General features: G+C 43.9%; 2 protein-coding genes across 5 annotated transcripts in view; one reads left to right on the forward strand and one right to left on the reverse strand.

Moving 5' to 3' along the window:
• WDFY2 (WD repeat and FYVE domain containing 2) overlaps positions 1-7011 on the forward strand; it is a 163334-nt gene extending 156323 nt beyond the window's left edge. The window contains exon 12 of the mRNA XM_065402849.1: positions 6934-7011. Coding sequence (XP_065258921.1) covers positions 6934-7011 — 78 coding nt within the window. The remainder of the gene's footprint in view (positions 1-6933) is intronic.
• The window catches only part of DHRS12 (dehydrogenase/reductase 12), a 51243-nt gene extending 40677 nt beyond the window's left edge, over positions 1-10566 (reverse strand). For all 4 annotated transcript variants that reach the window (XM_065402860.1, XM_065402874.1, XM_065402867.1 and 1 more), the window contains exons 1-5: positions 10477-10566; positions 8313-8446; positions 6899-6981; positions 5048-5140; positions 2263-2344 (exon numbers count right to left, since the gene is read on the reverse strand). In XM_065402860.1, the coding sequence (XP_065258932.1) occupies positions 2263-2344; positions 5048-5140; positions 6899-6981; positions 8313-8446; positions 10477-10532 (448 nt within the window). In that variant the 5' untranslated portion in view covers positions 10533-10566. The remainder of the gene's footprint in view (positions 1-2262; positions 2345-5047; positions 5141-6898; positions 6982-8312; positions 8447-10476) is intronic.
• Positions 10567-10798: the final 232 nt, after the last annotated feature.

Below are 10798 nucleotides of genomic sequence, written 5' to 3' on the forward strand. Positions count from 1 at the left end.
CAATATTTTTATTTTTTTATATATATGGTATATATAAATATAAATAAATATGCATGCCCTTAGAGGCCCTGTTTTCAATTAGAAATAAAAAATTTTTTAGTATTCTTTATGCAATACGTCCAGGACTCTAAAAAAAATAAGAGAAGGGGAAATGTCTCTAACCTGGATTTAAAGACTTCACAACGTTTTAGACCCCAAGGCAGACAATGCCACAACTGATGTACATGTTATCTAGGTATCAGATCTGGCACACTGACTCGGCTCTAAAATGTTGCAAAGTGTTTAAATCCTGTCATGTCCCAAAGTCTTGCACAATTACACAGGTATTACCAGTAGACCGCTTCATTAGACCTGACCTAAGAGGGACAGATGAGATAAGGCAGAAGCAGGTCACTAAGGGAAGATAGATGAGATGCCTTGCAAGTAAGGCAAGGTTTTAAACACTACTAATTCCTAAAAGAATGGATGCATGGTTCCAATTTCCACAAAATACAGGCAATTCAGAGTTACAGTTCCCTCAGACACCATAATTCACAGCCTCTTGGACATATGTACAGTTGTATTCTGCACTGTAAATGTTAACTAGAATCTATGCTGTATGGTTGACTTATAGTTTGCAGTTTACCCTACTTGTGTGTGATACAAATCTATACTAGCTGATGCACTAATGTGTTTTATGGCAATTAGTTTGCGGTTTAAAAAAATGAAAAGTAACTTCACATTCAAACAGCTGTGTTTGCTTCAGTGTGCTTGTACCTGGAGCCACTACATCCTAGTGAATTACTGAACTGTTTGAAAAAGTGCAAGGGGTTTAAACTAGTTTCAATGAAAGACAATTTCTTCAGAAAGGTCAGAGGTATTATTTATTCTTTATTATAGAGTAGATCCAGGGCAAATCTGAAGCAGAAATAACAAAACCTGCTTTGAGTTTTGAGCACAAACAGTATGGAAAGTGTAGCTGAAGAAAAATGCATTCCCTCCATCAGCTCCAATATTTTTGAAAAATGTTAACCAAATGACTGTAATCAGACTTACAAAACCAAAAATCTCATTGACATGCCAGTCAAGTATGAGACATTGCTGCCCAAATGTTGATTTTCAAAAACGTAAGCAGGAGCCAGAGAAACAGAGCAGCAACAGTGCTAAGAGTAAGGCCCAGCCAGGGCTCGCTACCTCCAACCCCTTAAATCCAGAACTGAGCGGGTGACCCTATCTGGGTGGCCCAGAACTCACCCAACTCCATTCCCTACCGACGGGGGTTTGGCGGGTGGGACACAGAACTCCTGGCAGAGTCAACCACCAGGGATGCTTATTATTCATTATTTGTATGATTGTAGCACCTAGGAGCCCTAGTCAGGGACCAGGATCCTGTAGTGCTAGGTTCTGTACAAACAGAATAACAAATATGGTCCCTGCCAGCTGCCACTAAAGCACTTACTATCCAACGATTCCTTTTGCAGGAGTAATTTTTGCAGCCCTCTGAACGTCAGTGATGACTACTTTCTTCCTTTAAAATCTGGACATTTCCCTCTGATGATTGCCTGCTTGCTCAGACCTCTTCTGCCCCTCACCCTCAGTGCCCCCTCTCTTCCACCTCGCCCCACTCTTTGTCCGCCCTCCTACGTTCCCCCCACCAATTCACCATAATGTATTAAACACCACATGACTCTCATGGCCTTTGCCAAGCATTACCCAGTCCCTCTGCCTGTGTGTTGCATCCCTTCTCTCCAACCTTTACCTATTTTTGTGTGTGTGGATTTTTTGTACCGCTCTGTATCATTGAGGCCCTGATGTCAACTGGAGCTTTTTGGTGCTACCACAATACCAATGTGTCATCTTTATAATAAAAAAACCACACTTGAATGTTGTAAGAACCATCTGAACCCCAAGACAGCTGTTAGAGCATCTTGCAGATCCTGCAAAAAAAGGCACTACACAGACTATCACTAGCAGAGCCAATTGGAAAATTTTCCACTAAAATTTCAAAATGGTTTATCTAGCTTTAATTGCTACATGCTATTCTCAGAGCAATGAACAAACAATGGGATCAATATGAGAATATCTTGCATATGGGAGAAACCTGAGAAGTACAAACCTTCTGTAAAAGTTATATATTTTTTGCAATACAAGTCTAATCCTCCTACTCTCTCAATGCAAGAAAACATATCCTGCAAAACTACATGAGACTATACCTTTCTATAAACAAAAAAAAAAGATGCACGGGAGTACCCTAGACTCTTATCTAAAGACTGCTGTACTCACCCAAGGTATTTGTAGCAAAGTTCTTTTCAAGTCCATCCTCTGTTAGTTCTCTCTTGTTTACCATGCAGCCTGCATTGTTGATCTGCAAGACACAGCTCAGTATTAAAAAAAAAAAAAGCCACATACACACAATCACAAACTTGTTTCAATGCACCGGGGTGGGCAAATTGCAACTCCAGCTATCATAATCCGCCACTTACAGTGAAGCTGCTGTGTGAAAACCATCTTCACAAGGAAGTGTAATACATTTCATTGAAATCAGGCTGATAAAATTAACTGAACAAACAAGATTATAAGTGCCATCAGACATCATGGTGCCTTACTAGTGTGTGTGCAAAAGGGCCAAAAACTATGAAGTAATGTGTGATTCGCAGAGCATAACTATTACAATAAAAAAAGCATGTATGGTAGTTTATCAGTTTCATCTTAAAGATCCAAATGACTCCACATCATCACAGCTATGCATTTATATATTCGAAGTTTGATTTTTCTTGTCAGTGAAAAGTCATTAACATTTTACCATGTTTTGGTTAAAAACTAACAAGTGGTGTGCAGGTAGTGTGTGTTTTCTCAGTGACACTCCCCGTACTGGCTTATCTCACCTTCTGTCTCAAGTTCAAGCTTCTCATCCTCCCCACCAAGGCCCCAGAGAAAACTGCCCCCACCTACTTCTCTGCTCATTTCCTGCTACTCCCCCAACCTGCCCTTCCCAAATACTCCATTTGTGATTCTCACACTCTATTGGCACCAGCAATTGTTCTAGGTGCTTGAACAGTAAGACACAGCCCCTGTCCCAAGGGCTGTATTCCAGAAGACACTAGTAATGAAGGTTATAGAATCATAGGACTGGAAGGGACCTCGAGAGGTCATCTAGTTCACTTCCTTGCAAACAAAGCAGAATTAAGTATTATCTAGACCATCCCTAACAGGTGTTTGTCTAACCTGATCTTAAAAATCTCCAATAATGTAGATTCCACAACCTCCCTAGGCAATTTATTCTAGTGCTTAACCACCCTGACAGTTAGGAAGTGTTTCCTAATGTCCAACCTAAAACGCCCTTGCTGCAATTTAAGCCCATTGCTTCTTGTCCTATCCTCAGAGGTTAAGAGCAACAATTTTTCTCCCTCCTCCTTGTAGCAACCTTTTATGTACTTGAAAACTTATGTCCTCTCTCAGTCTTCTCTTTTCCAGAACAAACAAACCTAATTTTTTTTCAATCTTCCTTCATAGGTCATGTTTTCTAGACCCTTAATCATTTTTGTTGCTCTTCTCTGGACTTTCTCCAACTTGTCCACATCTTTCCTGATATGTGGTGCCCAGAACTGGACACAATACTCCAGTTGAGGCCTAGAGCAGAAGAATTCTTCTCATGTCTTGCTTAAAACATTCCTGCTAATACATCCCAGAATGATGTTCACTTCTTTTGCAACAGCGTTACAATGTTGACTCATTTAGCTTGTGATCCACTATGACCCACAGATCCCTTTCCGCAGTACTCCTTCTTAGGCAGTCAATCCCATTTTGTATGTGTGCAACTGATTATTCCTTCCTAAGTGGAGTACTTTGCATTTGTCCTTATGGAATTTCATCCTATTAACTTCAGACCATTTCTCCCGTTTGTCCAGATCATTTTGAATTATAATCCTATCCTCCAAAGCACTTGCGACCCCTCTCAGCTTGGTATTGTTCACAAACTTCATAAATGTACTCTCTAGGCCGTTATCTAAATCATTGATGAAGATAGTGAACAGAACTGGACCCAGAACTGATCCCTGCGGAGCCCCACTCGTTATGCCCTTCCAGCATGACTGTGAACCACTGATAATTACTCTGGGAACAGTTTTCCAACCAGTTATGCACCCACCTTATAGTAGCTCCATCTAGGTAGTATTTCCCTAGTGTGTTTATGAGAAGGTCATGTAAGATAGTATCAAAAGCTTTACTAAAGTCAAGATATAAACATGAACAGAAATGGATAGGAAGGACAAGGATGACAAGATATCACAGTCACTCAGCAGACATGTACACATCTTGATGCATCTGTGTCTTATTCTTTAATCTTTTTGCTTTCTTCCATGCCACCCCTTATTGCTTACATCCTCCTTCTCTTTGGGCCAAACTCAGAAGTAAGGATAAGGAGGAGCAAGAGAAAGAGCTAACAAGAGGGCATGAAAAAGTTTCAAGTTAGAGGCACTACCCACTTACCTCTATACTCTGCCCTCACCTTCCACACAAACACACACCACCTTCCAGGTAAGTTGCACTAACTTAGGCCCTGATTCTGCAACTGCATCCATTTGGATAGATCCATGCACCCATGCAAAGGTCTACTGAAGTCAAAAGGGCTCTGTGCCGGGATCCACCTATATGGACGTTGGTGCAAAACTAGGGCTTTAGACATCATCTCTGCCTTTGGTCTCCTCTGGGCCAACCAATCATCAGACAGGAGAATGGGAGTAGAATAATAAGGGAATTCGCCAGGCTGTTTCCGTGGAGTGAAAGAGGAAGCAAGAGGAAATGAGAGCAAAGAGGCATGCAGAAGCAAAGCTGTGCAGGGCCTTGAAGGCTGCAACAAGGAGCTTTGATAGATTTCTCTGGTGTTCTGTATCAAAGTTATGTATATGAAAAGGGGCTGGACAAGATCAGAGAAGTGGACTAGGTGGATTATTTTTGCAGCAGGATTATACAGAAATTAAGCCTGCAGAATTAGAGAGGTTAGACTATTGAATGGAGAGGTACAGATGAGAGACTCCAAAAGAGGTACAATTTAAACTTGCAAACTTACCAAGACATTTAACTTATGTTCAGTCTTGAATTTTTCAGCGAACTCCCAAATTCCCTTGGGATTAGACATATCCAGAATGTGCAAAAAGATATTCTAAAACAAAAAAGGAATTACATTACAACCAATATGGAAAAGTCAGTTTCCTCTAACATGCATAAATGAAACTCCATTATGCTATGTGAAACACAAATTTACAAACATAGTATTGGCAAGGAATTTGCATATTAACTAATCTAAATAAATTTAAAACACATTACTTTTGATATGCTAAGGAGAAAATATTTCAGAAGTTAGGGTGTGGTGGTATAGAGAGACTTTACTTTCACCAAAAGTTTTCCCTCCATGTGCCCCCATGTTTCTCCTCAAATATAACATGAAACTGCCTTCTATGGTTGCTTTGTTCTTCCATAAGAGGAGAATTTATGGATTTGTAGTCTCCAAAAATAGAAATGTAATCATTAGGTATCTTTACAGAAGAGCATTACTCACCTGTAATTATGCTTCTCTGAAAATATCATTTGATTGGATTACTACTCACCCACCGTCTTCTCAGAGTTGGGAAAGATAGTAACAGTTTCAGAAACTACATATTTTCTCACCGCCTTTTCCTACTGTAACCAGTAGGGTACCCTATCTTAAATAAATGCTCTTTGGCCATTTATTTGGGAGTAATCTGCTTTTCTTCTAGTCAGCAACTGGAATGTAACATTGTAAAGGGGGCACAACATGGGGCTGACCTGCTTGTGTCTCAAAAGTCCACAAGTTTTTGAGGACTAGGAAAGTTCCAGTTTATCTCACAGCAGGGGAGCTGAGACCAAAGAGCAGGAACCCAAGCAGTACGAAATCGTTCGAAATAGAAAGTCAGATGTTTGATTCTAATCTGAATTAAAGACTCTTAGTGGATTTGAAACACTCTGGTCAAGAGCCACATCACTTTCTAACATGATTGGAGCTCTCAGCAAAAGATAGGAAGATGCTGATGGCACCACTGAAGAGGGGCCACTGCTGAACAATTGGTGGTGCAACATTAAGAGCAGTCACAAGGGTGAGTTGAACAATGATACAAACAGGTGTGAAGAAGAACTGTCAGGGAAAGGGGGGGGAGGCAGGGGTGGAACACCATAGGTACAGGAGATGGAAAAAATCTGCAAATGCATGAGAAGAGACCAGGATCAACTTTGTGGGGGGTTGGGAAGGTAATGGTCTGAATGTCTACAGCAGCAATGTGCATGTGCTTTATGCACATTCACTGTAAAAAGACTTGCATGGTGTCAAGTATCAGGGGGTAGCCGTGTTAGTCTGTATCTACAAAAACAACAAGGAGTCTGGTGGCACCTTAAAGACTAACAGATTTATTTGGGCATAAGCTTTCGTGGGTAAAAACCTCACTTCTTCGGATGCCTCAAGAAGTGAGGTTTTTACCCACGAAAGCTTATGCCCAAATAAATCTGTTAGTCTTTAAGGTGCCACCAGACTCCTTGTTGTTACTGTAAAAAGCCTCAGCCATATAGCAAACTGTAGGGAGTTACATATTAAAAATAGAGAAAGTACAAGAATATCACTGGCCTGAATAATATCCTGTGTACCAGCCTCGCCCCCCCACCCTCCCACACACACATTCTGCAATACAGGAGAACAATCAAAACCATCAGCTGCGGAAATTAAACTTCATCAAACGCAGCCATTAGAAAGAATGATAAATATTTTGCTGATTTCGGAGGGTGCCTCTAATATGCAATCTAAAACAGCAAACAATGAAAGTGGGTGGGATAATGCAGAGAACTACTTAGATGATTTTATAAGTCTTACTGCTGGTAAAGTGCTTAACAAAAACCTCAATACTAAACTCACCTGATTGCCAGTTTCTGTTGTTATTTCTCTTTTAGCTCCTTCAGCTCTCTCTTTATTCCGGCAAACCAGATGAAGTGTGCCACCTGGTGGAATTCCATAAGAATCACAGTTAACAATTAGGTGTGAAGTGGAGGGGTGTGGGGAAAGGTAAGACTAACAAAATGGTATTTGATGTTTTTAAATACAAGTTTCCATACGTTCCCAGAGCAATATCTCTGGAATCATACGAACTTAAAAAGGGATGGGGTGGGATTGAATTGTTTGCAGTGTTGTTGTAGCCATGTTGGTCCCAGTATATTAGAGAGACAAGATGGGTGACGTAATATCTTTTATTGGACCAAATTCTGTGGGTGAGAAAGAAGTTTTCGAGTTACACAGAGCTCTTGTAGCTTGAAAGCTTGACTCTTTCACCAACAGAAGTTGGTTCAGTAAGAGATATTACCTCACCCATCTTGTCTCTCAATTGTGAAGTCCATTTTGTACCTGTGTTGAAATACTGGCACTGTGACCACATCAATTTGGACTTGCCTGGGGCAGCCTGTTATGCTGCACTCCAGATAGCTAATATAAGAATAGCAGTTGAAATTTTTTTGCATGCAATCAAGTAAGGTAGTTGGTGTGCAGACACTGCTGACTATTGTACCAAACACAGTTGTCTCACTGTTACCTTGTCCTCCCCTCCTTTTGTTGGTCTTATCTATCTGTTGTCTCCTCACACCTTAAGACTATAAATTCTTTAAGACAGAGACTGTCTTACTTTACCCTGTCTGTACGGTGCGCCTAGGACAACACTGTCTTGATCCATGATGGAGACCTTTAGCTACCACCCCGTAATATTTCATGGCTCCCCTCCACTTGTTACTTTTGTTTCATGACCAGTTCTCATGGTAGGATCTGCCAAAGAACCATACAAGGTGCTCAAACCCCAAATATGCCCCTCTGAAGACAGTTGTTTTTCATATGAAACATCCTACCCCTGAAAATGGGAGCTAGAACGTCTTGAAAAGCAGAATCCTATATTCAGAAGGATGAACACTTTTCCAGTTAAACTTCTATCACACTTTGTGAAATCCCCAAAAGGTTAACATTGGTTTAGCTCAGTGATTCTCAACCTTTCCAGACTACTGTACCTCTTTCAGAGTCTGAAGCCTGAGCCCCCACCATCCAGGGCTGAAGCATGTATTTTAAATTTGCAGGTTGCCCTGTGGCATGGGGTCCCAGGCAATTTCCCTGCTTGCCTCCCCATAATTCCAGCCATGCACTTGTGACCCCCCAAACCTGTCCAGTGACTCCCCTGTGGTTCATAATCCCGAGGTTGAGAAACCCTAATCTAGATGAGTTGACTACCCCCTAGAAGACTGCTGCATACACCTGGGGGTATACGTTCCTCTGGTTGAGAACCACTGTATCTCACCTCTCTTTGCTATCTCCATTGCAGTTGCTTTGCCAATACCACTGTTTGCTCCAGTAATCATGAAGGATCTTCCAGTTACATTTACCTCCAAATCTGCCGGAACAAAGTGTTTGGATGCAGAGTCATAGCCACTCCTGAATAAATCACAAAAATACAAAGTCTTCAGTGGAAGAAAGAAAAAGGGGATCCACTACCAGGACTCAATTTTACTACTTATTTATTTTCTTTAGCTTTCTAATAAATATAACAAGTCCCCATCTATTGCTCTAGGAGTCTTTGATGCAACATTAAAAGGCACTGATCAGCAAGAATATGTGAATAAGAATATACACAGATAGGAAATCTGTTTTACAATGTGTGTTTGTACACACACACACACACACACACACACACACACGCTTACTTTAAAGAAATAAGACAAGAATCAGAATTTAAGGTCAGAAAGGACCACTAGATCATCCAGTCTGACCGCCTGTATCTCACAGGCCCCCAACACCACCTAGCACCCACACTCTAAACCCAACCACCGAAGTGAGACTGAAGTAAATGAGACCCACGGGAGATTAGATTACTAAGTGACACAGGCAGAGAACAGGAGGGACCAAGGTGCACCAGCGCTCAAGGTCCCTGCAATGGCAGGGAAATGATCAAATGAGATACACCTCTACCCCGATATAACGCTGTCCTCGGGAGCCAAAAAATCTTACCGTGTTATAGGTGAAACTTGCTTTGCTTTATATCGAACTTGTTTTGATCCGCCGAAGCGCGCAGCCCCACCCCCCCAGAGCGCTGCTTTACCGTGTTATATCCGAATTCGTGTTATATCGGGGTAGAGGTGTATATCCAGATAACCCTGGCAAGTCACCTGTTTCCACACTCTGCAGAGGAGGGTGAAAACCCCTTCAGGTCACTGCCAATCTGACCCGGGGGGAAATGCCTTCCTGACCCCACACAGGGGGCATTCAATGAAATTACAAGGTAGGAAATTCAAAACCAATAAAAGGAAATGCTTTTTCACACACAAGGTTATTGAATTGGTTGCCATGGAAAGGCACTGAGGCCAAGAACTCAGCAAGATTTGGCAAGGATTGAACATTTAGATGGATTGCCATTAATTCTGGCTACCAACATATTAGATAGGATATTAAACTTCACATTTAAGGGGTTAAGACAATCTCTTATTAGAGAGATCAGGCAGAGACCTACGTCAGGGGCAGATTATCCCATATCGGCTTACTGTAAGGTTCTTACACCTTCCTCTGAAGCAGCTGATACTAGCCACTTTCAGAGACAGGGTCCTGCAGCAGATATCCCTCAGTCTGAGCCAGAGTGGCAGTCCCTATACAAGATCTGCTCTGCAGCCTGCCAATAAATTCATTATATCTGGGTGCGGTAAAGGACTAAGGGAAGGACGTGCTAAGTGCCACTGGAAAGTGCTTTGTGATAACATCCCCAAGGTATTACAAAGCTGGCTATTTGTCACTTGGCTTGATGTGGGGTGGAGAGGGGCAGCACATTTCTGGGTTGATCTGTGAAGAGACCTGTGGAGTTCTGAAGGTTTTTGTAGACAATGTGATGATCCACGATGCTGTGACTTACACCCAGCATGCCAAACTAAAGACCTTACAGCTGTGGACCTGGTCTATGCTCTGAAGTGCCTGGGTCACACTCTGGATGGTTTCAGCAGCTAAACCCGCACACTAAACTCCAGATCTGCGCTGCAGACAGCCAGATACAACCCAAGCCGACCTTGCTTTCTCGGTGCCTCTGACAGAGGAGTAACCCAGCTCCCCACTGTTGCCGGGCTTGCACGAGGAGGCGCCCCCTTGAAGCAAGCAGCCAATCCCACCCGAAGGCTCAGGGCACAGCAAGGGAGAGGAGACTCGAGGGGGCAACTTTTTCCTACCAAAGCTGCAGAGGCAACCGGCTTGCACCCAGCCAAGCGCCAGGGCGCTCAACGGGGCCTCGCCCCCCGCCCCGGACTGCGGCCGGGGGCTGGGGACAGCCCCGACCCCAACGCCCAGCTGCGCCCCGCTGCGCCCGCCTGCAGGCTCGGGGGTAGGCGCGGGCTGTGCGCGCGGCCGCTCGCCGCGGGAGCCCCCTGCTCGGGCAGCCCCAGCCAGAGCTCAGGGGGCGGCTGCCCGGACCCCCCGGCGCCCGGTACCTGGTGTACTCCCGCAGCCCCTTCAGGAACCACACGGTGTTCCGGTACCAGGACATGGCGCCGCTCCCGCCGCCGCCCGGCTGTTGTGTAAGCGCCGCCCTGCCCTGCCCCGCCCCCGGAGTTAAATAAGCGACGGGCCGGGAGACGCCCTAGCAGGCAGCGCCCGGGCCGGGCCCGCAGCCCACCGCGGGAGCCCGCTGCCTGCACCGCCGCCGTCGGGGCGCTTGTTGGCGGGCTCTTGTCGGTATTGGTTAACCGGGAGGTGGGGGGGCAGAGAGCCCCGCGCGGAGACACACGTGTCTCCGCATCCCATCCGCGAGCC

The sequence above is a fragment of the Emys orbicularis genome, chromosome 1 (genome assembly GCF_028017835.1).
Source record: "Emys orbicularis isolate rEmyOrb1 chromosome 1, rEmyOrb1.hap1, whole genome shotgun sequence".
In the NCBI taxonomy this organism is placed as follows: domain Eukaryota; kingdom Metazoa; phylum Chordata; order Testudines; family Emydidae; genus Emys; species Emys orbicularis.